Source organism: Somniosus microcephalus, unplaced genomic scaffold (assembly GCF_052327205.1).
Source record: "Somniosus microcephalus isolate GS21.2 unplaced genomic scaffold, FLI_Smic_1.0 unresolved_chr7, whole genome shotgun sequence".
Lineage (NCBI taxonomy): Eukaryota > Metazoa > Chordata > Chondrichthyes > Squaliformes > Somniosidae > Somniosus > Somniosus microcephalus.
Window position 1 is genome coordinate 30,765,720 of NW_028225185.1, and position 27,216 is coordinate 30,792,935.

The following is a 27,216-nucleotide window of genomic DNA, read 5'->3' on the forward strand; positions in this document are numbered from 1 at the left end:
CACAGGTTCACCACTCTCTGGGTGAAGAAATTCCTCCTCATCTCTGTCCTAAATGGCTTACCCCTTATCCTTAGACTGTGACCCCTGGTTCTGGACTCCCCCGCCATCGGGAACATCCTTCCTGCATCTAGTCTGTCTAGTCCTGTTAGAATTTTATAAGTTTCAATGAGATCCCCCCTCATTCTTCTAAACTCCAGCGAGTATAAGCCCAATCGACCCAATCTCTCCTCATACGTCATTCCTGCCATCCCAGGTATCAGTCTGGTGAATCTTCGCTGCACTCCCTCCATGGCAAGAACATCCTTCCTCAGATAAGGCGACCAAAACTGCACACAATACTCAAGGTGTGGTCTCACCAAGGCCCTGTACAACTGCAGCAAGACATCCTTGCTCCTGTACTCGAACCCTCTCGCTATGAAGGCCAACATACCATTTGCCTTAACCGCCTGCTGCACCTGCATGCTTACCTTCAGCGACTGGTGCACAAGGACACCCAGGTCTTGTTGCACCAAAGTGGAGCAGGTTTGCCGAGTCGGCGATTTTACAGCCTTGGTTGCGGAGTCTGGTCTCGTTCACGGTGTTGGTCTCGGCAGTGCCCGAGGGCAAGGATTGAGGAGGGCAGGGTCAAGCCATGGATACCCCAGGGCTGTTTGGATGTTCGAATTTGCTAATAGACCAGATGACATACCGAGAGAGTGACAGTTCAGCAGGAATACAATCAAGAGGGCTTGCATCTCTACAGCGCCTGTCCCATCCTCAGGACGTCCCATTTGTTGTAATGTAGGAAATGGGGCAGCCAATTTGCGCACAGCAAGCTCCCACAAACAGCAATGTGATAAATGACCAGATCATCTGTTTTTAGTGATGTTGGTTGAGGGATAAACATTGGCCCCAGGACACCGGGGAGAACTCCCCCCTGCTCTTCTTCCAATAGTGGCCGTGGGATCTTTTACATCCACCCGAGAGAGCAGACAGGGCCTCGGTTTAACGTCTCATCCGAATAACGGCACCTCTGACAGTGCGGCGCTCCCTCAGTACCGCCCCTCCGACAGTGCGGCGCTCCCTCAGTACCGCCCCTCCGACAGTGCGCCGCTCCCTCAGTACCGCCCCTCCGACAGTGCGGCGCACCCTCAGTACCGCCCCTCCGACAGTGCGGCGCTCCCTCAGTACCGCCCCTCCGACAGTGCGGCCCTCCCTCAGTACCGCCCCTCCGACAGTGCGGCGCTCCCTCAGTACCGCCCCTCCGACAGTGCGGCGCTCCCTCAGTACCGCCCCTCCGACAGTGCGGCGCTCCCTCAGTACCGCCCCTCCGACAATGCGGCGCTCCCTCAGTACTGCCCCTCCGACAGTGCGGCACTCCCTCAGTTCTGCCCCTCCAACAGTGCAGCGCTCCCTCAGTACTGCCCCGCCGACAGTGCGGCGCTCCCTCAGTACCGCCTCTCCGAAAGTGCGGCGCTCCCTCAGTACCGCCCCTCCGACAGTGCGGCGCTCCCTCAGTACCGCCCCTCCGACAGTGCGGCACTCCCTCAGTACCGCCCCTCCGACAGTGCAGCGCTCCCTCAGTACCACCCCTCCGACAGTGCGGCGCTCCCTCAGTACCGCCCCTCCGACAATGCGGCGCTCCCTCAGTACCGCCCCTCCGACAGTGCGGCGCTCCCTCAGTACCGCCCCTCCGACAGTGCGGCGCTCCCTCAGTACTGCCCCTCCGACAGTGCGGCGCTCCCTCAGTACCGCCCCTCCGACAGTGCGGCGCTCCCTCAGTACCGCCCCTCCGACAGTGCGGCACTCCCTCAGTACTGCCCCTCCGACAGTGCGGCGCTCCCTCAGTACCGTCCCTCCGACAGTGCGGCGCTCCCTCAGTACTGCCCCTCCGACAGTGCGGCGCTCCCTCAGTACCGTCCCTCCGACAGTGCGGCGCTCCCTCAGTACCGCCCCTCCGACAGTGCGGCGCTCCCTCAGTACCGCCCCTCCGACAGTGCGGCGCTCCCTCAGTACCGCCCCTCCGACAGTGCGGCGCTCCCTCAGTACCGCCCCTCCGACAGTGCGGCGCTCCCTCAGTACCGCCCCTCCGACAGTGCGGCGCTCCCTCCGTACCGCTTTGGGGAGTCAGGAGGTGAGACACTCGCCGCAGAATACCCGGCCTCTGACCTGCTCTTGTTGCCACAGTATTTATGTGGCTGGTCCAGTTAAGTTTCTGGTCAATGGTGATCCCCCAGGATGTTGATGGTGGGGGATTCGGCGATGGTAATGTCGTTGAATGTCAAGGGGCGGTGGTTAGACTCTCGCTTGTTGGAGATAGCCATTGCCTGGCACTTGTGTGGTGCGAATGTTACCTGCCCCTTATCAGCCCAAGTCTGAACGCCGTCCAGGTCTTGTTGCATGCGGGCATGGACTGCTTCATTATCTGAGGAGTTGTGAATGGCACTGAACACTGTGCAGTCATCAGCGAACATCCCCATTTCTGACCTTATGTTGGGGGGAAGGTCATTGATGAAGCAGCTGAAGATGTACATTGCCGTAGGTCCAGGCGGCTGGGAACCGCGGAGGAGGTCGTAGAGACGGAGAGAAAGTCCGCTCAGCAAATCTCCGTCAACACTGACCTGATCAACGGGGGGAGACCAAAGGGGGAGGAGGAGGGAAATAGTTGCTGACCAGCTGAATTGTAACAAAAATCATTGTCCGACACAATGGATGGCAAGGCTGGAAATAGGACAGAGGGTGCATTGTGCGAGGAGACTGCTGCTCGGGAACATTCACACACCCACCCCAAAACCCTCCTCTCTCTCGGCGGAGAAACAGGACAATGGATCACGCAACCTGCTCCAGCCCCTGCCCACAGAGTTCCCAGGACCTGCCAGCGAATGTCCCACCACCACCTCTTCCACTCCCAGGAGAGCGCTCGCCCGGATCCTCTCCCGAGGACACCGACGTTCCCCCCAACCCCCTCCACCTCACCAGGAGTTTGTTCTTCAAGGTGTTGTTCTCTTTAGAGCAGAGAAGGTTAAGGGGAGATTGACCAGAATGGTACCAGGGATGAGGGACTTCAGTGATGTGGAGAGACTGGAGAAGCTGGGATTGTTCTCCTTGGAGCAGAGAAGGTTAAGGGGAGATTGACCAGAATGGTACCAGGGATGAGGGACTTCAGTGATGTGGAGAGACTGGAGAAGCTGGGGTTGTTCTCCTTAGAGCAGAGAAGGTTAAGGGGAGATTGACCAGAATGGTTCCAGGGATGAAGGACTTCAGTGATGTGGAGAGACTGGAGAAGCTGGGATTGTTCTCCTTAGAGCAGAGAAGGCTAAGGGGAGATTGACCAGAATGGTACCAGGGATGAGGGACTTCAGTGATGTGGAGAGACTGGAGAAGCTGGGATTGTTCTCCTTAGAGCAGAGAAGGTTAAGGGGAGATTGACCAGAATGGTACCAGGGATGAGGGACTTCAGTGATGTGGAGAGACTGGAGAAGCTGGGATTGTTCTCCTCGGAGCAGGGAAGGTTAAGGGGAGATTGACCAGAATGGTCCCAGGGATGAGGGACTTCAGTGATGTGGAGAGACTGGAGAAGCTGGGATTGTTCTCCTTAGAGCAGAGAAGGTTAAGGGGAGATTGACTAGAATGGTACCAGGGATGAGGGACTTCAGTGATGTGGAGAGACTGGAGAAGCTGGGATTGTTCTCCTTAGAGCAGAGAAGGTTAAGGGGAGATTGACTAGAATGGTACCAGGGATGAGGGACTTCAGTGACGTGGAGAGACTGGAGAAGCTGGGGTTGTTCTCCTTAGAGCAGAGAAGGTTAAGGGGAGATTGGCCAGAATGGTACCAGGGATGAGGGACTTCAGTGACGTGGAGAGACTGGAGAAGCTGGGATTGTTCTCCTTAGAGCAGAGAAGGTTAAGGGGAGATTGACCAGAATGGTACCAGGGATGAGGGACTTCAGTGATGTGGAGAGACTGGAGAAGCTGGGATTGCTCTCCTTAGAGCAGAGAAGGTTAAGAGGAGATTTAATCGAGGTGTTCAAAATCATGAAGGGTTTTGATGGAGTAAATAAGGAGAAACTGTTTCCTGTGGCAGGAGGGTCGGTAACCAAAGGACACGGATTGAAGATAATCGGTAAAAGAACCAGAGGGGAGATGAGGAGAATGTTTTTTACGCAGCGAGTTGTTGTGATCTGGAACGCGCTGCCTGAAAGGGCGGTGGGAGCAGATTCAATAGTAACTTTCAAAAGGGGGAATTGGAGAAATACTTGACGGGGAAAAATGTGCCGGGCTGTGGGGAAAGAGCAGGTGGGAGTGGGACTGATTGGAGAGCTCGTTCCAAGAGCCTTCATGATTTTGAACACCTCTATTAAATCTCCCCTTAACCTTCTCTGCTCTAAGGAGAACAATCCCAGCTTCTCCAGTCTCTCCATGTCACTGAAGTCCCTCATCCCTGGGACCATTCTGGTCAATCTCCCCTTAACCTTCTCTGCTCTAAGGAGAACAATCCCAGCTTCTCCAGTCTCTCCACATCACTGAAGTCCCTCATCCCTGGTACCATTCTGGTCAATCTCCCCTTAACCTTCTCTGCTCTAAGGAGAACAACCCCAGCTTCTCCAGTCTCTCCACGTCACTGAAGTCCCTCATCCCTGGTACTCTTCTGGTCAATCTCCCCTTAACCTTCTCTGCTCTAAGGAGAACAACCCCAGCTTCTCCAGTCTCTCCACATCACTGAAGTCCCTCATCCCTGGGACCATTCTGGTCAATCTCCCCTTAACCTTCTCTGCTCTAAGGAGAACAATCCCAGCTTCTCCAGTCTCCCCACATCACTGAAGTCCCTCATCCCTGGTACCATTCTGGTCAATCTCCCCTTAACCTTCTCTGCTCTAAGGAGAACAACCCCAGCTTCTCCAGTCTCTCCACGTCACTGAAGTCCCTCATCCCTGGTACCATTCTGGTCAATCTCCTCTTAACCTTCTCTGCTCTAAGGAGAACAATCCCAGCTTCTCCAGTCTCTCCACATCACTGAAGTCCCTCATCCCTGGTACCATTCTGGTCAATCTCCCCTTAACCTTCTCTGCTCTAAGGAGAACAATCCCAGCTTCTCCAGTCTCTCCACATCACTGAAGTCCCTCATCCCTGGGACCATTCTGGTCAATCTCCCCTTAACCTTCTCTGCTCTAAGGAGAACAACCCCAGCTTCTCCAGTCTCTCCACGTCACTGAAGTCCCTCATCCCTGGGACCATTCTGGTCAATCTCCCCTTAACCTTCTCTGCTCTAAGGAGAACAACCCCAGCTTCTCCAGTCTCTCCACATCACTGAAGTCCCTCATCCCTGGAACCATTCTGGTCAATCTCCCCTTAACCTTCTCTGCTCTAAGGAGAACAATCCCAGCTTCTCCAGTCTCTCCACATCACTGAAGTCCCTCATCCCTGGTACCATTCTGGTCAATCTCCTCTTAACCTTCTCTGCTCTAAGGAGAACAATCCCAGCTTCTCCAGTCTCTCCACATCACTGAAGTCCCTCATCCCTGGTACCATTCTGGTCAATCTCCCCTTAACCTTCTCTGCTCTAAGGAGAACAATCCCAGTGTGATGAAATATATGCTTTCATCAGCCCATGTGTTTTACCTGCTTGTATTGTGTGAACCGCCCCCTTTTGTTCCTATTGTGTGTATTGGCTACGCCCCTGTCTTTTGCCATATAAAGGTCTCAAGAGCTGTATGAGTCATTCCTACCAGACGAACCCGATGTGGGAAGACCTGCAATGCTGCAATGTTCTTAGTGATTAAAAGCCTTCAGTTGAATCCTTGTCTTTGAGTTATTGATGGCATATCACCCAGCTTCTCCAGTCTCTCCACATCACTGAAGTCCCTCATCCCTGGAACCATTCTAGTCAATCTCCTCCACACCCTCTCCCAGGCCTTGACAACCTTCCTAAAGTGCGGAGCACAGAGATTACGACGGGAAATTTAATCGGGAAATCATTTCAACTCTAGCCAATAAAAACAAGAGAGGCACTTCACACCCGGTGATTTTTTTTTTTAAAAAAGGTCTTTACTTAATTTAATGAACAGTTTGGTTTGTCACAGGCTCGCGTAACGTAAAACACACACACACAGTACCTGGAGGAGGAGAGCAGTAAATAGGCAGGACGAGCTCCCAGGGAACAGGGTGGGCGGGTATGACATGAGCCTTTGCCCTCACCCAGTTTCCCAGCCCCGTAATCCGGGCAGGGAGCGAGATATTTGAACGGCCAACGCCCCTTGCAACAAAGCATCGGTTTGGCATCATCGTTTCTCTGAGGCAAGGCACCTTGTATTGTGAGTAGCTTTTTTAAAGAAAGGTTAAATAGTCAGTGAGCTGTTTATAGAATGATTCGCATCTCTCCAGCGTCTTTCGCCACCTCAGGACGTCCCAAAGCGCTTCACAGCCAATGAAGGACTTTTTTTGAAGTGTGGTCACTGTTGTAATGTGGGAAACGCGACAGCCAATTTGAGCACAGCAAGCTCCCACAAACAGAAATGTGATAATGACTAAATAATACATTTTTTAGTGATGTTGGCTGAGGGATAAATATTGGCCCCAGGACACCGGGGAGAACTCCCCCCTGCTCTTCTTCCAATAGTGGCCGTGGGATCTTTTACATCCACCTGAGAGGGCAGACGGGGCCTCGGTTTAACGTCTCATCCGAAAGACCGCCCCTCCGACAGTGCGGCGCTCCCTCAGTACCGCCCCTCCGACAGTGCGGCCCTCCCTCAGTACCGCCCCTCCGACAGTGCGGCGCTCCCTCAGTACCGCCCCTCCGACAGTGCGCCGCTCCCTCAGTACGCCCCTCCGACAGTACGGCGCTCCCTCAGTACCGCCCCTCCAACAGTGCGGCGCTCCCTCAGCACTGCCCCTCCGACGGTGCGGCGCTCCCTCAGTACTGCCCCTCCGACAGTACTGGCGCTGGGGAGTGTCAGCCAGGATTGTGGGGCTGGAGTCTCTGGAGAGGGAGGTCAAACCCATGACTTTCTGACTCCGAGGCGAGGGTGATCCACACTGGGCCACAGCTCACACCTGCATGGAATGGGAAGATCCCAGGACGTGTCCTTGTCCGGCGAGCTGAGTATCGGCCAGCTGCTGGAGGTTCCAGTGAGGTACGAATTTCTGTCAGCAGACAGGTGGAGGGAAGGGATGTCGAAGGGGCAAGATCCCCACCTTGCGATTGGCTGGGAAATGACCCCCTGACCTGCGAGGAGGACGGCGTGGCCGCGGAGAGGGCGCTCCGAGCCGAAACGTGGAGCTTCAGACTGCAACCGCTGCCCAACGTTAAAAGGCTTCCGTGGGGGTTGGTGTAGTGCTGAGGTCCCTGACCACCGCCCCCTGCAACCCCAGGGCCGGAATTGGGAGCTCAGACTGGCCACATGATTGGGGATCGGGGGGCGTGGGGGCGACCGCGAATTGGCTTTGAGTGCCTTCTCCTGATCACCGTGCAGCAACCTCCGCTTTGAAAACGCGCGCAGGAGTCGGACGGGTCCCAGAATCAGGGCCTGGCCGCGACGCCCCACGCGGTCGAATAGCCGGTTTTGAATCGGCTCGGCGCACCAAGAACAGCCGACGAGAGTCAGCACCGCTAGAGGGGAGGAGGGGAGTGTAGTGTTTGGGGGTGGGTGGTGGGTGGGTGGGTGTGGAGAGGTTTGCTGGTGTTCCACTGCCCCCTTTATTCCCCCCACCCCCTCCTCCCCGCCCAACCGTCATCAGTGGCTGAGTAATGTAAATCGCACTGCGGGTCACGGTACAAGGCTGTGCTAGGCCGAAGCCGTGTGTGTGTGTGTATGTGTGTGGACACAACAAACGATCTAATCTTTGGTATTGCTACCCAACACCGAGGCGTGAAGGTTAATGAACTATGTACAACTCTGAATAAATACATCGGCAGGACAGTCACATCGCCCAGGGTTCAGATATTCAGCTCGGTTATGCATCGCCCGGACCCACGGAAAGTTTACCGGCACGCTGGGCGGGGTGGAAATTGACGGGAGACACACGAAACCGACAGGGCTGAATATTCAGAACCCCTTGATCCGTACGTGGAGAGGACACAACGGGAGCATCATCTGAGGTCAAGCCCGGCCGAGCGGGGGCGCGGTACGGTGAATCGTACGGCGAGCAGCCGAACTTTTCTCGGACACCGAGCCCCCTGGCCGCCACCCCCAACTGGCTGCGCATAAAAGTTAGGCTGAAAAAAAGCAACGCCATTGTGACAGCGCGCGAGGACAAAAAAACCGAAATCAGCCAGCCATGAAACTGGCTGCTGCGGCCCTTTATATGCTTCACAGTTCCAGAAAAAAAAACCCTTACAAACGGCCACCTATTAGATGATGCTTCCGGGAGCCTCTTCCATGAATACATAATTGACAAATAAGGTCCGGTTACAGGAGGCGGGATTTGCCGACACGTCCATCGGATGTCACGCGGGCGGGCTGGTCCCCCCAAGTTCTGCCTTCCAGCCCGTTTGTGGGGTTCAATTGGCCTCTCGGTGAGGCGGGATGAAGGGTGGGTGGGTGTTAAAGAGGCGGGGATCCCCCTCCCCTCGTCACCGTGCTGTGACGCTTCGCTTCCCAAGTGCTGTCCGCTCCCGCGATGCACGCCCTAGCCGAATATCCCGGCCGACGTTCAGTTCCCTCAGCTCCCGCTGGGTGGCGGGGGGGAGCGGCCGCTTTGGGGAAATGAGTCACGGGAGATGGGTGGGGAACTCGAACCCCAGTTAGATTCAGGAAGTTGAGAGGGGGGGGGCGGGCGGCAGGGAAACTGAAACTCGCGTGGAATAGAATGAATCCCTGGTGCGCGCTGGTCCCCCCCACCCCGAGCTCATCCGCACTTTACAGCGAGTCATTCCGACCCTGGGTTGGGGAAGGGTGCAACGAGACATCTATCCCGACCCCCTCACTGCTGCTTATAGTCAGCGGCCACTGGGAGAGGGGACATAACCTTGGGGAGGGGAGGAGGGGAAGGGGACAGGGCAGGCACGTCGCACCAGACTGCTGTCACCGCACGCTCCTGACTGCGTCCAGCCGGCCCGCGCGACAGCCTCCGGCCGCAACCACGTCGTCTTCATTTTAGCCGTGGCGCCCCGGGTCCTCGCTGGTTCTCTTCGGCCTCACCGACCGTCTCATATTCTGCCAGAAGTCTTCACAATATCGGTCGATGGCCCCGGCTTCGGGCTGGCCGGGAGGGTGCGGGAGGTCACCCCGGCCGCCCTGGGTCTCCCCCGGCCCCCAGGACACGGCGTCTAGCGCAGCCCGCTCGAGGACCCGGAGGTCCACCCGCCCGGCCGTGTGGCTGAAGCTGTTCTCGGTGGTCACACAGTGGTAGATCGCGCTGTCCCGCCTCTCCAGGGCTCGGACCAGCAGCCCGTGCTCCGTCTTCAAGAACCGCTTCTCCCGGCGCAGCTGCGGCAGAACAAATATATTTTACCGGCGCGCGAGGACAAAACAGGCATCGCCCAGCCGTGAAGCTGGCTGCTGCGGCCCTTCATATGCTTCACAGCTCCAGAAAAAAACAACATGGAATGACGCGCGTTTAACCAGCGCCTTTAACGTAGCAAAACGTCCCAAGGGGCTTCACAGCAGCGTAAACCAGACACTGAGCCACACGAGGAGATATTAGGGACAAGTGACCAAAAGCTGGGTCAAAGAGGTCGGTTTTAAGGAGCGCCTTAAAAGGAGGAGAGAGAGGCAGAGAGGTTTAGGGAGGGAATTCCAGAGCTTGGGGCCCTGGCGCGGTCGCCAATGGCGGAGTGATGAAAATCGGGGGGATGCTAAAGAGGCCAGAATTGGAGGAGCGCAGAGATCTCGGAGGGTTGTCGGGGCTGGAGGAGGTTACAGAGATAGGGAGGGTTGTAGGGGGCTGGAGGAGGTTACAGAGATAGGGAGGGTTGTAGGGGCTGGAGGAGGTTACAGAGATAGGGAGGGTTGTAGGGGCTGGAGGAGGTTACAGAGATAGGGAGGGTTGTAGGGGCTGGAGGAGGTTACAGAGATAGGGAGGGGTGTAGGGGCTGGAGGAGGTTACAGAGATAGGAAGGGTTGTAGGGGCTGGAGGAGGTTACAGAGATAGGGAGGGTTGTAGGGGCTGGAGGAGGTTACAGAGATAGGGAGGGTTGTAGGGGCTGGAGGAGGTTACAGAGATAGGGAGGGGTGTAGGGGCTGGAGGAGGTTACAGAGATAGGGAGGGTTGTAGGGGCTGGAGGAGGTTACAGAGATAGGGAGAGTTGTAGGGGGTGGAGGAGGTTACAGAGATAGGGAGGGTTGTAGGGGCTGGAGGAGGTTACAGAGATAGGGAGGGTTGTAGGGGGCTGGAGGAGGTTACAGAGATAGGGAGGGTTGTAGGGGCTGGAGGAGGTTACAGAGATAGGGAGGGTTGTAGGGGCTGGAGGAGGTTACAGAGATAGGGAGGGTTGTAGGGGCTGGAGGAGGTTACAGAGATAGGGAGGGTTGTAGGGGCTGGAGGAGTTTACAGAGATAGGGAGGGTTGTAGGGGCTGGAGGAGGTTACAGAGATAGGGAGGGATGTAGGGGCTGGAGGAGGTTACAGAGATAGGGAGGGTTGTAGGGGGCTGGAGGAGGTTACAGAGATAGGGAGGGTTGTAGGGGCTGGAGGAGGTTACAGAGATAGGGAGGGTTGTAGGGGGTGGAGGAGGTTACAGAGATAGTGAGGGTTGTAGGGGCTGGAGGAGGTTACAGAGATAGGGAGGGGTGTAGGGGCTGGAGGAGGTTACAGAGATAGGGAGGGTTGTAGGGGCTGGAGGAGGTTACAGAGATAGGGAGGGGTGTAGGGGCTGGAGGAGGTTACAGAGATAGGGAGGGTTGTAGGGGTGGAGGAGGTTACAGAGATAGGGAGGGTTGTAGGGGCTGGAGGAGGTTACAGAGATAGGGAGGGGTGTAGGGGCTGGAAGAGGTTACAGAGATAGGGAGGGTTGTAGGGGCTGGAGGAGGTTACAGAGATAGGGAGGGTTGTAGGGGGTGGAGGAGGTTACAGAGATAGTGAGGGTTGTAGGGGCTGGAGGAGGTTACAGAGATAGGGAGGGGTGTAGGGGCTGGAGGAGGTTACAGAGATAGGGAGGGTTGTAGGGGCTGGAGGAGGTTACAGAGATAGGGAGGGGTGTAGGGGCTGGAGGAGGTTACAGAGATAGGGAGGGTTGTAGGGGGTGGAGGAGGTTACAGAGATAGGGAGGGTTGTAGGGGCTGGAGGAGGTTACAGAGATAGGGAGGGGTGTAGGGGCTGGAAGAGGTTACAGAGATAGGGAGGGTTGTAGGGGCTGGAGGAGGTTACAGAGATAGGGAGGGTTGTAGGGGCTGGAGGAGGTTACAGAGATAGGGAGGAGCGAGGAGGACCTGGCGGGATTTGAAGACGAGGATGAGAATTTTAAATCTGAGCTGTTGCTGGACTGGGATCCAATGTAGGTCAGCGAGCACGGCAGGGGTGGGTGAACGGGTTTAGGATGAGCCGAAGTTTACGGAGGGTGGAAGGTGGGTGCCCAGCCAGGAGAGCGTTGGAATAGTCGAGTCTGGGGGTGGCAAAGGCATTGAAGCACAAAGACAGACTTGCATTTCTATAGCGCCTTTCACAACCTCAGGACGTCATAAACGCTTTACAGTCAATGAACTACTTTAAGTACTCCGACAGTGCGGCACTCCCTCAGTACCACCCCTCCGACAGTGCCGCGCTCCCTCAGTACCGCCCCTCCGACAGTGCGGCGCTCCCTCAGTACCGCCCCTCCGACAGTGCGGCGCTCCCTCAGTACCGCCCCTCTGACAGTGCGGCGCTCCCTCAGTACCGCCCCTCTGACAGTGCGGCGCTCCCTCAGTACCGCCCCTCTGACAGTGCGGCGCTCCCTCAGTACCGCCCCTCCGACAGTGCCGCCGCACTCCCTCAGTACCGCCCCTCCGACAGTGCGGCACTCCCTCAGTACCGCCCCTCCGACAGTGCGGCGCTCCCTCAGTACCGCCCCTCCGACAGTGTGGCGCTCCCTCAGTACCGCCCCTCCGACAGTGCGGTGCTCCCTCAGTACCGCCCCTCCGACAGTGCGGCGCTCCCTCAGTACCGCCCCTCCGACAGTGCGGTGCTCCCTCAGTACCGCCCCTCCGACAGTGCGGTGCTCCCTCAGTACCGCCCCTCCGACAGTGCGGCGCTCCCTCAGTACGGGCACCGGAAGAGCGTCGGCCTGGATTATGGGGCTCGAGTCTCTGGAGTGGGGGCTCGAACCCACGACCATCGAACTCCGAGGGGAGAGAGAGAGAGAGAGATACACTGAGTGAGAGGGCTGGACTTTGCCAAGTTTAAAATCGTGGCGTTACTTACCAGCTTCCTGCGAGCGGTCCGCTCGCGCTGGACCAGCCATTTGGTGGTTGCCCGGGGAGAGCGGGGGTGACACTCCAGGAACGTGCTGCTCCCCTCCACTCCGAACTGAACCGTGTCTGACACCGTCCTGCCCACTGAAAGATAGAATCAGGCGAGTGACTAACATGGGAGGAAATCCAGGCAGACTTCTATCTCCCCCTGGTGTCTGGACGAGTAAATGTGCCATGAGACTGATAAGGCCAATTGAAAAGTTATGTTAAACTTGTATGGTTAGACCACACTTGGAGCAACGTGCACAGTTCTGGTCTCCATATACCTTGGTTAGACCGCACTTGGAGCACTGTGCACAGTTCTGGTCTCCATATACCTTGGAGAGACCACACTTGGAGCACTGTGCACAGTTCCGGTCTCCATATACTTTGGTTAGACCACACTTGGAGCACCGTGCACAGTTCTGGTCTCCATATACCTTGGTTAGACCACACTTGGAGCGCTGTGTACAGTTCTGGTCTCCATATACCTTGGTTAGACCACACTTGGAGCACCGTGCACAGTTCTGGTCTCCATATACCTTGGAGAGACCACACTTGGAGCACTGTGCACAATTCCGGTCTCCATATACCTTGGTTAGACCACACTTGGAGCACTGTGCACAGTTCTGGTCTCCATATACCTTGGAGAGACTGCACTTGGAGCACTGTGCACAGTTCCGGTCTCCATATACCTTGGTTAGACCACACTTGGAGCACTGTGCACAGTTCTGGTCTCCATATACCTTGGTTAGACCACACTTGGAGCAACGTGCACAGTTCTGGTCTCCATATACATTGGTTAGACCACACTTGGAGCAACGTGCACAGTTCTGGTCTCCATATACGTTGGTTAGACCACACTTGGTGCACCGTGCACAGTTCTGGTCTCCATATACCTTGGAGAGACCACACTTGGAGCACTGTGCACAGTTCCGGTCTCCATATACCTTGGTTAGACCACACTTGGAGCACCGTGCACAGTTCTGGTCTCCATATACCTTGGAGAGACTGCACTTGGAGCACTGTGCACAGTTCTGGTCTCCATATACCTTGGTTAGACCACACTCGGAGCACTGTGCACAGTTCTGGTCTCCATATACCTTGGTTAGACCACACTCGGAGCACTGTGCACAGTTCTGGTCTCCATATACCTTGGAGAGACCACACTTGGAGCACTGTGCACAGTTCCGGTCTCCATATACCTTGGTTAGACCACACTTGGAGCACCGTGCACAGTTCTGGTCTCCATATACCTTGGAGAGACTGCATTTGGAGCACCGTGCACAGTTCCGGTCTCCATATACCTTGGTTAGACCACACTTGGAGCTCTGTGCACAGTTCTGGTCTCTGTATACCTTGGTTAGACCACACTTGGAGCACTGAACATTCTGGGGAGGGTTTGAGGAAGAGGACGATTTTATGCCACTCTGGTTGCCCTTCAAGCCCCGTGGCTGGTCGCCCCTACACCGCTCCCCACCCCGCCTCGCCATATCTCCGCACCTTTCATGTTGTGCCCCCTGCACTGCCTCATGGGATCACCGTGCCTGACGTCCTGCCTCCGGCTGCGTCTGTGGAGGAGAAGTGGAAACACCGGTCAGTGGATGAGCCGGGTCGAAGATGCATGGCAGATGCAGTATAATGTGGGTAAATGCGAGGGTATCCACTTTGGTGGCAAAAACTGACGTAAGAAAACTACTAGGCACTTGGTCTAAGCGTTAAACAAAGCTTTAATCAACCGTTTTACAACATGGAGGTCTAGTTGCGTCCTTCACTAGTTCCTGTTACGAATGTCCTGCGCAAGCTGGGCCCGTGCCCGAGTATTTATACTCTCCCTGGACAGCGCCACCCACAGGCTGCTCAGTTGAGTCATGTCAAACAGGAAGGCAGATTATTATCTGAATGGAACTAGATTGGGAGAAGGGGAAGTGCAACGAGACCTGGGTGTCCTTGTGCACCAGTCGCTGAAGGTAAGCATGCAGGTGCAGCAGGCGGTTAAGAAGGCAAATGGTATGTTGGCCTTCGTAGCGAGAGGGCTCGAGTACAGCAACAAGAATGTCTTGTTGCAGTTGTACAGGGCCTTGGTGAGACCACACCTTGAGTATTGTGTGCAGTTTTGGTCGCCTTATCTGAGGAAGGATGTTCTTGCCATGGAGGGAGTGCAGCGAAGATTCACCAGACTGATACCTGGGATGGCAGGAATGACGTATGAGGAGAGATTGGGTCGATTGGGCTTATACTCGCTGGAGTTTAGAAGAATGAGAGGGGATCTCATTGAAACTTATAAAATTCTAACAGGACTAGACAGACTAGATGCAGGAAGGATGTTCCCGGTGGCGGGGGAGTCCAGAACCAGGGGTCACAGTCTAAGGGTAAGGGGTAAGCCATTTAGGACAGAGATGAGGAGGAATTTCTTCACCCAGAGAGTGGTGAACCTGTGGAATTCTCTGACACACAAGGCAGTTGAGGCCAATTCATTAAATATATTCAAGAAGGAGTTAGATATATTTCTTAAGGCTAAAGGGATCAAGTGATATGGGGAGAAGGCAGGGACAGGGTACTGAATTTGGATGATCAGCCATGATCTCATTAAATGGCGGAGCAGGCTCGAGGGGCCGAATGGCCGACTCCTGCTCCTATCTTCTATGTTTCTATGAAGCGCCGCACCCCCACACAACCCAACCGCAACGAGGCCACCCCCCTCTCCCGGAATCGCAGCGGGGGAAGCGCGACACTTACCGTTTCGACGTCGGAGTGTAGCGGGAGCACGATTCGCCGTCCCAGGCACAGTAGGGGTCCCGGGCCAGGCAACAATCCGCGCAGCCGAGCCCGTACCTCGCGCAGCGGTGCAGCGTGAGCTGGGTGACCCCTGCGTCCGAGGACACGTACAGCTGTTGCTGTGGACACCAAGGCAGAAATTGTTACCATAATTACAGAGATATAACCACCACCCAGATATAACACACTGACTGGTGTCTCCCAGTCCCCTCTCTCTCAGGGAGATATCTGTACACTGACTGGTGTCTCTCAGTCCCCTCTCTCTCAGGGAGATATCTGTACACTGACTGGTGTCTCTCAGTCCCTCTCTCTCAGGGAGATATCTGTACACTGACTGGTGTCTCTCAGTCCCCTCTCTCTCAGGGAGATATCTGTACACTGACTGGTGTCTCTCAGTCCCTCTCTCTCAGGGAGATATCTGTACACTGACTGGTGTCTCTCAGTCCCTCTCTCTCAGGGAGATATCTGTACACTGACTGGTGTCTCTCAGTCCCCTCTCTCTCTCAGGGAGATATCTGTACACTGACTGGTATCTCTCAGTCCCTCTCTCTCAGTGAGATATCTGTACACTGACTGGTGTCTCTGTCCCTCTCTCTCAGGGAGATATCTGTACACTGACTGGTGTCTCTCAGTCTCCTCTCTCTCTCAGGGAGATATCTGTACACTGACTGGTGTCTCTCAGTCCCCTCTCAGGGAGATATCTGTACACTGACTGGCGTCTCTCAGTCCCTCTCTCTGAGATAGATATCTGTACACTGACTGGTGTCTCTCAGTCCCTCTCTCTCAGGGAGATATCTGTACACTGACTGGTGTCTCAGTCCCTCTCTCTCAGGGAGATATCTGTACACTGACTGGTGTCTCTCAGTCCCTCTCTCTCAGGGAGATATCTGTACACTGACTGGTGTCTCTCAGTCCCCTCTCTCTCAGGGAGATATCTGTACACTGACTGGTGTGTCTCAGTTGTTGTGTATGTAATATGTGTGCTACTTTGAACCTATGGACAGGACTGCACTACTTGTAGGGCGTAGTGATACGCAGTACCACTCCTGGCCATAGGGGTATAAATAGTACTGTGGGTACTGATCTCCCCTCAGTTCCCGCCGGTGGGCATGAAGTAAAGACCTACGTATAGTCCCTACCTCCAACCAGTAAAGGCCTGTTTGAGTTATACGTTTAAGTCTTTGTGTTAATTGTTCAATACAATACACATACTTAACACTGGCAACGAGTCAGGTTCTTACCCTGCGGCAGTTGAAGAGAGGTTTCAAACATCACCACCCCACTAGAAGCGACAGGCTTTAGGACTCTGAAGCCTCCATCAGCGACTGAGCACTGGAGTGCAGCAGCCATCCTGACAGCTTCCAGCGACTGACAGAAGTCTTTCTGCAGTTTCCTTGATCAACCTAGGTGGTGGGGTAAGCCGTGCAGCGTTGGCTGCAAAGACAGGGCTGGGGAAGTTAGAGAAGATAAGGGCGATCGCAATCCCTGATAAGAGCCGCGGTGAAACGCGCGAGCGGGTAAGCCAGAGCCCGGGAGGGAGCGAGCAAGAGCCGCGCGAGCGGGTAAGCCAGAGGCCGGGAGCCGCTTCAAGTGCGAGGCGCAGCGCGGGCCAGCGATCGGGACCAAAGATAAGGGCCGCACTCGGACTGAAAGGCGCGGCGGCTGCAGAAGCTCAAGGTGCGAGAGCCGCAGTGCACAGCGCGGGCTATCGATCGCACAGAAGATAAGGGCCGCACTCGGGGGCTGAAGGGAGACGGCGTCGGGGGACGGGTGAAGACCGCCAAGCGCGGGAAAACCGCCATTTTGTGGGCGGAGGACGACGGCAAGAGCGGGAAGCCGCCATCTTTGATAACAAGTAAAGAAAATAAAATCTGAGAAATTGCAAATCTACAATGCCTAAACACGGGAATATTAGCACCTTTGATAGTGACCTCGAAGATTGGGCCATATATGTTGAAAGAGTAAAAAATTATTGTAAGGCCAATAAAATTCTTGACCAAGATAAAGCTCTAACATTATTAAATTTAATGGGTGCGAAGACATACGGGCAATTGAAACACCTGTTATCACCAGATGAACCGGCGGATAAGACGTTCGATGAGATTGTTACTGTCCTGAAAGATCATCTAAACCCCACGCCGCTGATGCTAGCGGAACGATTTAAATTTTACGACAGAAGGCAGCTACAGCATGAAAGCAATGCTGAATATTTGCTGGAATTGCGTAAATTAGCGAAATATTGCCAGTTTGGAACAGGACTGACAGATGCACTACGAGACAAATTTGTGTGTGGTTTATTTAAACAGGATACACAAAAGCGACTGCTCGAGGAGAATGAGCTGACGCTTGAGAAGGCGGTCACTATGGCAGCAGCACACGAAGCCGCAGCGAGAGGCACGGCAGTAATGCAGCTACGGTCACCGGAGCTCAGTGCACACAAATTGGGTGTGAGTTCTGGCAAATGTTATCGTTGTGGAAAGACAACGCATGATCAGAACCAGTGTTGGTTTAAAAACCAAGAATGTAGAACTTGTGGTAGGCTTGGACATATAGCTAGAGTATGCAGGTCAGGGAAGAAGACCAGCAACAAGAAGTCACCGCAAGGAAAATACGCAAAGGTACACAAGGTGACCGAACAGGAGTCCGATTCAGACGCTAGCAGTAATGAACTGGCTAGCTTAAGCTGTAATGAACTGGCTAGCTTAAGAGTACTCAACGCTGGTAAGGGTGCAGACCTCCAGACAATTTGGGTCACTCTTCAGATAGAAGGAGTCCAAGTAAAACTGGAATTGGACACTGGATCGGCATTGACGGTCATAAATAAGAAAGATTACGGAAAGTTATTCCAACATATTCCCCTACAGGATACGGGGAATATATTGAAAACATACACGGGGCAAAGAGTGTACCCCATCGGGAAAATAGAGGTTGCAGTGGTCCACAAGGGTGAAGACAGTCAAATAATGGACTTATATGTGATATCTGAAGGAGGTTCTCCACTACTAGGATGGGAGTGGATTAGGAAAATGAATATGGACTGGCATTTCCTACAAACAATAACGAGTGAGAACTCGGTGAAGATAGTCGGCCCAGACTCTGGAACGGATGATGGTAAGCCCAACTCAGGTGCAAAAGACAAAGTTTCAGCACAGAATTCCACTGAGCAACAACAACATAGTTTAACGGTGGATTCTGAGTCTGGCAAGTCTACTGATGTGCCCATTTCTGAGGGACACCGGGCTCGAACTCAACTCCATTTCAAACTACAACAGCAATTAGAACAAATGCTTCGCCGTTTTGAGCAAGAGTTGAATGCAACGAAAGAGTTCTTTGATATAGAGTTGGAGAATCTGGAAAGACAACAGAAGCAGCTGATGGAGAAAATGGAGCAGGAGCACACAAAACGTCTGATGTCAGAGGAGTTAACGGTCAGCCAACTCCTGCATATGCTGAAGGACAGGACTCTGAAATGGGAAAAACTTGAACACGAACTTCAATATTCAAACGAAAGGGGTTCGGAGCTCTCAAAGGTTATTGGAAGAGCTGAGGTGGCAACACAGACTGAGATGACTGCAACAGAGCAGCCCTTGGATGCCAAAAGTACGCTGACTCACGTCAACGTAGAACAACAGACCGCTGAAACAGCTGCTCCGGTAGAGGGATTGAATAGTCCGATCAATCAATCTCCAAAAGAAGTTGAAGTAGTAAAATCTCAAATGAGGTAATTAGTAAACGACTTGCTGAAAGCCCAGAAAAAGCTGGATGAAGAGGTACGCATGAAGAAGTCTCTTCAGGAAAGATGTCTGGACTTGGAACAAAAGCTGGCTAACGCCCAGCTGGGTATGGAGGAAATAGAAGACCCTCTCGCTGGCCTAGATCAGGACGACACCGAATATTACTATGTCCTGTCCTGCCCAACTTGTAACTTCGACTCCCACCATACAGAAATCATGGAGGAACACCGAAAGTCTACGGAACATCGGGAGAAGGTGGCTCTACTACGGAAAAAGGAGGACGAGAAGGAGGAACTGCGCATGCAGCTGGCAGCTGACAGTGGAGCCCAGAGAGTCTCCAAGAAGCAGAAAAGGAAAAGTCGAAACAGAAGATGACCCATCTGAACCATTATTACCTCTACCAGATCACACACGTGGTCCCTCCGAACGGAGCCAATTCGTTCGGAAGTTCAAACTGTTAAATCCATGGAAGGACTATTGAATGAGTCACTCCAGCAACGTGAACCGACTACACCACAGAGATTGAATCTGTGAACTGTTTTCCGCAGAGACTGAATCTGTGATCTGTTTTGACATGAAGTTATCTATGTTATTCTGTTATGTAAACCTGAAGTTATATATGCATATATGTTATTACGTTATGTTAAATGGGGAGATGACTGTAAAGCTAAGAAGGGAGGAATGTTGTGTATGTAATATGTGTGCTACTTTGAACCTATGGACAGGACTGCACTACTTGTAGGGCGTAGTGATACGCAGTACCACTCCTGGCCATAGGGGTATAAATAGTACTGTGGGTACTGATCTCCCCTCAGTTCCCGCCTGTGGGCATGAAGTAAAGACCTACGTATAGTCCCTACCTCCAACCAGTAAAGACCTGTTTGAGTTATACGTTTAAGTCTTTGTGTTAATTGTTCAATACAATACACATACTTAACATCAGTCCCTCTCAGGGAGATATCTGTACACTGACTGGTGTCTCTCAGTCCCCTCTCTCTCAGGGAGATATCTGTACACTGATTGGTGTCTCTCAGTCCCCTCTCTCTCAGGGAGATATCTGTACACTGATTGGTGTCTCTCAGTCCCCTCTCTCTCAGGGAGATATCTGTACACTGACCGGTGTCTCTCAGTCCCTCTCTCTCAGGGAGATATCTGTACACTGACTGGTGTCTCTCAGTCCCCTCTCTCTCAGGGAGATATCAGTACACTGACTGGTGTCTCTCAGTCCCTCTCCCTCAGGGAGATATCTGTACACTGACTGGTGTCTCTCAGTCCCTCTCTCTCAGGGAGATATCTGTACACTGACTGGTGTCTCTCTCAGTCCCCTCTCTCTCAGGGAGATATCTGTACACTGACTGGTGTCTCTCAGTCCCCTCTCTCTCAGGGAGATATCTCTACACTGACTGGTGTCCCTCAGTCCCTCTCTCTCTGGGAGATATCTGTACACTGACTGGTGTCTCTCAGTCCCCTCTCCCTCAGGGAGATATCTGTACACTGACTGGTGTCTCTCAGTCCCTCTCTCTCAGGGAGATATCTGTACACTGACTGGTGTCTCTCAGTCCCTCTCTCTCAGGGAGATATCTGTACACTGACTGGTGTCTCTCAGTCCCCTCTCTCTCAGGGAGATATCTCTACACTGACTGGTGTCCCTCAGTCCCTCTCTCTCAGGGAGATATCTGTACACTGACTGGTGTCTCTCAGTCCCTCTCTCTCAGGGAGATATCTGCACACTGACTGGTGTCTCTCAGTCCCTCTCTCTCAGGGAGATATCTGCACACTGACTGGTGTCTCTCAGTCCCTCTCTCAGGGAGATATCTGTACACTGACTGGTGTCTCTCAGTCCCCTCTCTCTCAGGGAGATATCTCTACACTGACTGGTGTCCCTCAGTCCCTCTCTCTCAGGGAGATAGCTGTACACTGACTGGTGTCTCTCAGTCCCTCTCTCTCAGGGAGATATCTGTACACTGACTGGTGTCTCTCAGTCCCTCTCTCTCAGGGAGATATCTCTACACTGACTGGTGTCCCTCAGTCCCTCTCTCTCAGGGAGATATCTGTACACTGACTGGTGTCTCTCAGTCCCTCTCTCTCAGGGAGATATCTGTACACTGACTGGTGTCTCTCAGTCCCTCTCTCTCAGGGAGCTATCTGTACACTGACTGGTGTCTCTCAGTCCCCTCTCTCTCAGGGAGATATCTCTACACTGACTGGTGTCCCTCAGTCCCTCTCTCTCAGGGAGATATCTGTACACTGACTGGTGTCTCTCAGTCCCTCTCTCTCAGGGAGATATCTGTACACTGACTGGTGTCTCTCAGTCCCTCTCTCTCAGGGAGATATCTGCACACTGACTGGTGTCTCTCAGTCCCTCTCTCAGGGAGATATCTGTACACTGACTGGTGTCTCTCAGTCCCCTCTCTCTCAGGGAGATATCTGTACACTGACTGGTGTCTCTCAGTCCCTCTCTCTCAGGGAGATATCTGTACACTGACTGGTGTCTCTCAGTCCCTCTCTCTCAGGGAGATATCTGTACACTGACTGGTGTCTCTCAGTCCCTCTCTCTCAGGGAGATATCTGTACACTGACTGGTGTCCCTCAGTCCCTCTCTCTCAGGGAGATATCTGTACACTGACTGGTGTCTCTCAGTCCCTCTCTCTCAGGGAGATATCTGTACACTGACTGGTGTCTCTCAGTCCCTCTCTCTCAGGGAGCTATCTGTACACTGACTGGTGTCTCAGTCCCCTCTCTCTCAGGGAGATATCTCTACACTGACTGGTGTCCCTCAGTCCCTCTCTCTCAGGGAGATATCTGTACACTGACTGGTGTCTCTCAGTCCCCTCTCTCTCAGGGAGAAATCTGTACACTGACTGGTGTCTCTCCGTCTCCTCTCTCTCAGGGAGATATCTGTACACTGACTGGTGTCTCTCAGTCCCTCTCTCTCAGGGAGATATCTGTACACCGACTGGTGTCTCTCAGTCCCCTCTCCCTCAGGGAGATATCTGAACACTGACTGGTGTCTCTCAGTCCCTCTCTCTCAGGGAGATATCTGTACACCGACTGGTGTCTCTCAGTCCCCTCTCTCTCAGGGAGATATCTGTACACTGACTGGTGTCTCTCAGTCCCTCTCTCTCTCAGGGAGATATCTGTACACTGACTGGTGTCTCTCAGTCCCTCTCTCTCAGGGAGATATCTGTACACTGACTGGTGTCTCTCAGTCCCTCTCTCTCTCAGGGAGATATCTGTACACTGACTGGTGTCTCTCAGTCCCTCTCTCTCAGGGAGATACCTGTACACTGACTGGTGTCTCTCAGTCCCCTCTCTCTCAGGGAGATATCTGTACACTGACTGGTGTCTCTCAGTCCCTCTCTCTCAGGGAGATATCTGTACACTGACTGGTGTCTCTCAGTCCCCTCTCTCAGGGAGATATCTGTACACTGACTGGTGTCTCTCAGTCCCTGTCTCTCAGGGAGATATCTGTACACTGACTGGTGTCTCTCAGTCCCTCTCTCTCAGGGAGATATCTGCACACTGACTGGTGTCTCTCAGTCCCCTCTCTCTCAGGGAGATATCTGTACACTGACTGGTGTCTCTCAGTCCCCTCTCTCAGGGAGATATCTGTACACTGACTGGTGTCTCTCAGTCCCCTCTCTCTCAGGGAGATATCTGTACACTGACTGGTGTCTCTTAGTCCCCTCTCTCTCAGGGAGATATCTGCACACTGACTGGTGTCTCTCAGTCCCCTCTCTCTCAGGGAGATATCTGTACACTGACTGGTGTCTCTCAGTCCCTCTCTCTCAGGGAGATATCTGCACACTGACTGGTATCTCTCAGTCCCCTCTCTCTCAGGGAGATATCTGTACACTGACTCGTGTCTCTCAGTCCCTCTCTCTCAGGGAGATATCTGTACACTGACTGGTGTCTCTCAGTCCCCTCTCTCAGGGTGATATCTGTACACTGACTGGTGTCTCTCAGTCCCTCTCTCTCAGGGAGATATCTGTACACTGACTGGTGTCTCTCAGTCCCCTCTCTCAGGGAGATATCTGTACACTGACTGGTGTCTCTCAGTCACTCTCTCTCAGGGAGATATCTGTACACTGAGTGGTGTCTCTCAGTCCCCTCTCTCAGGGTGATATCTGTACACTGACTGGTGTCTCTCAGTCCCTCTCTCTCAGGGAGATATCTGTACACTGACTAGTGTCTCTCAGTCCCTCTCTCTCAGGGAGATATCTGTACACTGACTGGTGTCTCTCAGTCCCTCTCTCTCAGGGAGATATCTGTACACTGACTAGTGTCTCTCAGTCCCTCTCTCTCAGGGAGATATCTGTACACTGACTGGTGTCTCTCAGTCCCTCTCTCTCAGGGAGATATCTGTACACTGACTGGTGTCTCTCAGTCCCTCTCTCTCAGGGTGATATCTGTACACTGACTGGTGTCTCTCAGTCCCTCTCTCTCAGGGAGATATCTGTACACTGACTGGTGTCTCTCAGTCCCCTCTCTCAGGGAGATATCTGTACACTGACTAGTGTCTCTCAGTCCCTCTCTCTCAGGGAGATATCTGTACACTGACTGGTGTCTCTCAGTCCCTCTCTCTCAGGGAGATATCTGTACACTGACTGGTGTCTCTCAGTCCCCTCTCTCAGGGAGATATCTGTACACTGACTAGTGTCTCTCAGTCCCTCTCTCTCAGGGAGATATCTGTACACTGACTGGTGTCTCTCAGTCCCTCTCTCTCAGGGAGATATCTGTACACTGACTGGTGTCTCTCAGTCCCCTCTCTCAGGGAGATATCTGTACACTGAGTGGTGTCTCTCAGTCCCCTCTCTCAGGGAGATATCTGTACACTGACTGGTGTCTCTCAGTCCCCTCTCTCTCAGGGAGATATCTGTACACTGCCTGGTGTCTCTCAGTCCCCTCTCTCTCAGGGAGATATCTGTACACTGACTGGTGTCTCTCAGTCCCTCTCTCTCAGGGAGATATCTGTACACTGACTGGTGTCTCTCAGCGTCTTAAAGGTGGAGAGAGAGGCGGAGAGGTTTAGGGAGGGAATTCCAGAGAATTCCACTCCTCGTGACGGTGTCCTGGGGCCAAAATTAATTCCTCAACCCACATCACTAAAAAACAGACGATCTGGTCATTGATCACATTGCTGTTTGTGGGAGCTTGCTGTGCACAAATTGGCTGCCGCGTTTCCCACATTATAACAGTGACCACACATCAAAAAAAGTCCTTCATTGGCTGTGAGGGGCTGTGGGACGCCCCGAGGCGGTGAAAGGTGTCGGAGAGATGCGAGTCTGTCCGCTCTCCCCGATTAACCCTCGAGTTACCAGCCCTCCAATCACTACTTACCCGTTTTGAGGAGATTTTCATTGTTCTGACGGCAGCAGGACTCTGAAAAAATTTAAACAAACAGAACGAGTTAAAGAAATTTCTTCTCCCCTTCTCTCCGAGTTGCCCCCCTCCCCCTCCCTCGGAAGACGCGTTAGGTCCGATGTCCTTGGGGAATAATAGGTGATCTGGTACTTGCTCCTTGACCCCAGAAGCTGGGACAGCCTCACACCCGCCTTCCGACTGGGGTCACCGGACAGTGATCAGGAGCAGGAACCCTGGCTGATTTGCCCCTCTCTCTCTAACCCAGGGGTCACTGGACAGTGATCAGGAGCAGGAACCCTGGCTGATTTCCCCTCTCTCTAACCCAGGGGTCACTGGGCAGTGATCAGGAGCAGGAACCCTGGCTGATTTTCCCTCTCTCTCTCTAACCCAGGGGTCACCGGACAGTGATCAGGAGCAGGAACCCTGGCTGATTTCCCCTCTCTCTAACCCAGGGGTCACTGGGCAGTGATCAGGAGCAGGAACCCTGGCTGATTTCCCCTCTCTCTAACCCAGGGGTCACTGGACAGTGATCAGGAGCAGGAACCCTGGCTTATTTCCGCTCTCTCTAACCCAGGGGTCACTGGGCAGTGATCAGGAGCAGGAACACTGGCTGATTTCCTCTCTCTCTAACCCAGGGGTCACTGGGCAGTGATCAGGAGCAGGAACCCTGGCTGATTTCCTCTCTCTCTAACCCAGGGGTCACCGGACAGTGATCAGGAGCAGGAACCCTGGCTGATTTCTCTGGCAATATATTTCCAAGTCGGGATGGTGTGTGTGACTCGGAGGGGAACTTGGAGGTGGTGGTGTTCCCGTGCGCCTGCTGCCCTTGTCCTTCTAGGTGGAAGAGGTGGCGGGTTTGGGAGGTGCTGCCGAAGAAGCCTTGGCGAGTTGCTGCAGTGCATCTTGTAGATGGTCCACACTGCAGCCACGGTGCGCCGGTGGCGGAGGGAGTGAATGTTTAAGGTGGTGGATGGGGTGCAGATCAAGCGGGCTGCTTTGTCCTGGATGGTGTCGAGCTTCTCGAGTGTTGTTGGAGCTGCAACTCATCCAGGCAAGTGGAGAGTATTCCATCACACTCCTGACTTGTGCCTTGTAGATGGTGGAAAGGCTTTGGGGAGTCAGGAGGTGAGACACTCGCCGCAGAATACCCAGCCTCTGACCTGCTCTTGTTGCCACAGTATTTATGTGGCTGGTCCAGGTAAGTTTCTGGTCAATGGTGACCCCCCAGGATGTTGATGGTGGGGGATTCGGCGATGGTAATGTCGTTGAATGTCAAGGGGAGGTGGTTAGACTCTCGCTTGTTGGAGATAGTCATTGCCCGGCACTTGTGTCGTGCGAATGTTACCTGCCACTTATCAGACCGAGCCTGAATGTTGTCCAGGTCTTGTTGCATTCGGGCATGGACTGTTTCATTATCTGAGGATTTGTGAATGGCACTGAACACTGTGCAGTCATCAGCGAACATCCCCATTTCTGACCTTATAATGGAGGGAAGGTCATTGATGAAGCAGCTGAAGATGGTTGGGCCTAGGACACTGCCCTGAGGAACTCCTGCAGTGATGTCCTGGGGCTGTGATGATTGACCTCCAACTATCTTCCTTTGTGCTAGGTATGACTCCAGCCAGTGGAGAGTTTTCCCCGATTCCCATTGACTTCAGTTTTACTGGGGCTCCTTGAGGCCAGACTCGGTCAAATGCTGCCTGGATGTCGAGGGCAGTCACTCTCACCTCACCTCTGAAATTCAGCTCCTTTGTCCGTGTTTGGACCAAGGCTTATGTTTAAACATGCACCAAGGACCATGTTTATGGTCCACACGAGCCTCCTCCTCCCACCCCTCTTCATCTCACCCTCTCAGCATATCCTTCTATTCCCTTCTCCCTCTTTGGAAGGGATAATGATCCCTGCACCTCTCACAGTTTCTCACAGAAACTGGACATTTGGAAAGGTGAGGGCCAGACCCGAGCATTCTCTCCGATTGCACACGGGACAGGGGATATTATCAGACACTAGAATGGCAGGAACCAGAGGCAGGAGGGACTGCCGATGGTCAAACACAATGCAACGCCACCTTGTGAAGTCCATGTCTCGCTCGGACCATGTTTGAGCGAACACTAAATTCACACAGCGCAGAAGGAGGCCACTCGGCCCATCGTGCCTGTGCCGGCTCTTTGAACGAGCTCTCCAATTAGCCCCGCTCCCCCCTGCTATTCAGACTGAGGCGGTTCAAGGCAGCGGCTCACCACCACCTTCTCAAGGGGCGATTAGGAACGGCCAATAAACACCGGCCTGGCCAGCGACACCCACATCCCCGAGAATGATACATATATTTTTTTAAATTCCTAGCGGGGAAAATTCCGCCGCAAATCTTACCCGAAAGACCTGCACCTCCTCCAGGGTGAGCTGCTCCATCTCCCGGTCGTCCTTCGGTAGCACGATAACTTTCTGGACAGTTCCGCGGTCTGAGAGCGAGAGGGAGGGGCAGAGCGTTAACCGGGGAACGTCACCCCAAACCCCGCTTTCTCAAGGGGCCGCCTGGTGTGGTCCTGAGACCCCCGCCCCGGCCCCCCCCCACCCCCGCCAAACACATGGACCAGCCGAGACCCAGCGACACCCACTGACACGACACATTATCTGAACGGCAATAGATTGGGAGCAGGGGAAGTGCAACGAGACCTGGGTGTCCTTGTGCACCAGTCGCTGAAGGTAAGCATGCTGGTGCAGCAGGCGGTTAAGAAGGCAAATGGTATGTTGGCCTTCGTAGCGAGAGGATTCGAGTACAGGAGCAAGGATGTCTTGCTGCAGTTGTACAGGGCCTTGGTGAGACCACACCTTGAGTATTGTGTGCAGTTTTGGTCGCCTTATCTGAGGAAGGATGTTCTTGCCATGGAGGGAGTGCAGCGAAGATTCACCAGACTGATACCTGGGATGGCAGGAATGACGTATGAGGAGAGATTGGGTCGATTGGGCTTATACTCGCTGGAGTTTAGAAGAATGAGAGGG

General features: G+C 53.8%; 1 protein-coding gene across 1 annotated transcript in view; it reads right to left on the reverse strand.

Annotated features, from left to right (window-relative positions):
* Positions 1 to 6,002: 6,002 nt before the first annotated feature.
* Positions 6,003 to 27,216, reverse strand: part of LOC147086720 (semaphorin-3F-like) — a 33,006-nt gene continuing 11,792 nt past the window's right edge. Inside the window, exons 4-9 of the mRNA XM_085978876.1 lie at positions 26,587 to 26,675; positions 24,193 to 24,234; positions 15,080 to 15,237; positions 13,844 to 13,911; positions 12,312 to 12,445; positions 6,003 to 9,404 (exon numbers count right to left, since the gene is read on the reverse strand). Coding sequence (XP_085835002.1) covers positions 9,072 to 9,404; positions 12,312 to 12,445; positions 13,844 to 13,911; positions 15,080 to 15,237; positions 24,193 to 24,234; positions 26,587 to 26,675 — 824 coding nt within the window. The 3' untranslated portion in view covers positions 6,003 to 9,071. The remainder of the gene's footprint in view (positions 9,405 to 12,311; positions 12,446 to 13,843; positions 13,912 to 15,079; positions 15,238 to 24,192; positions 24,235 to 26,586; positions 26,676 to 27,216) is intronic.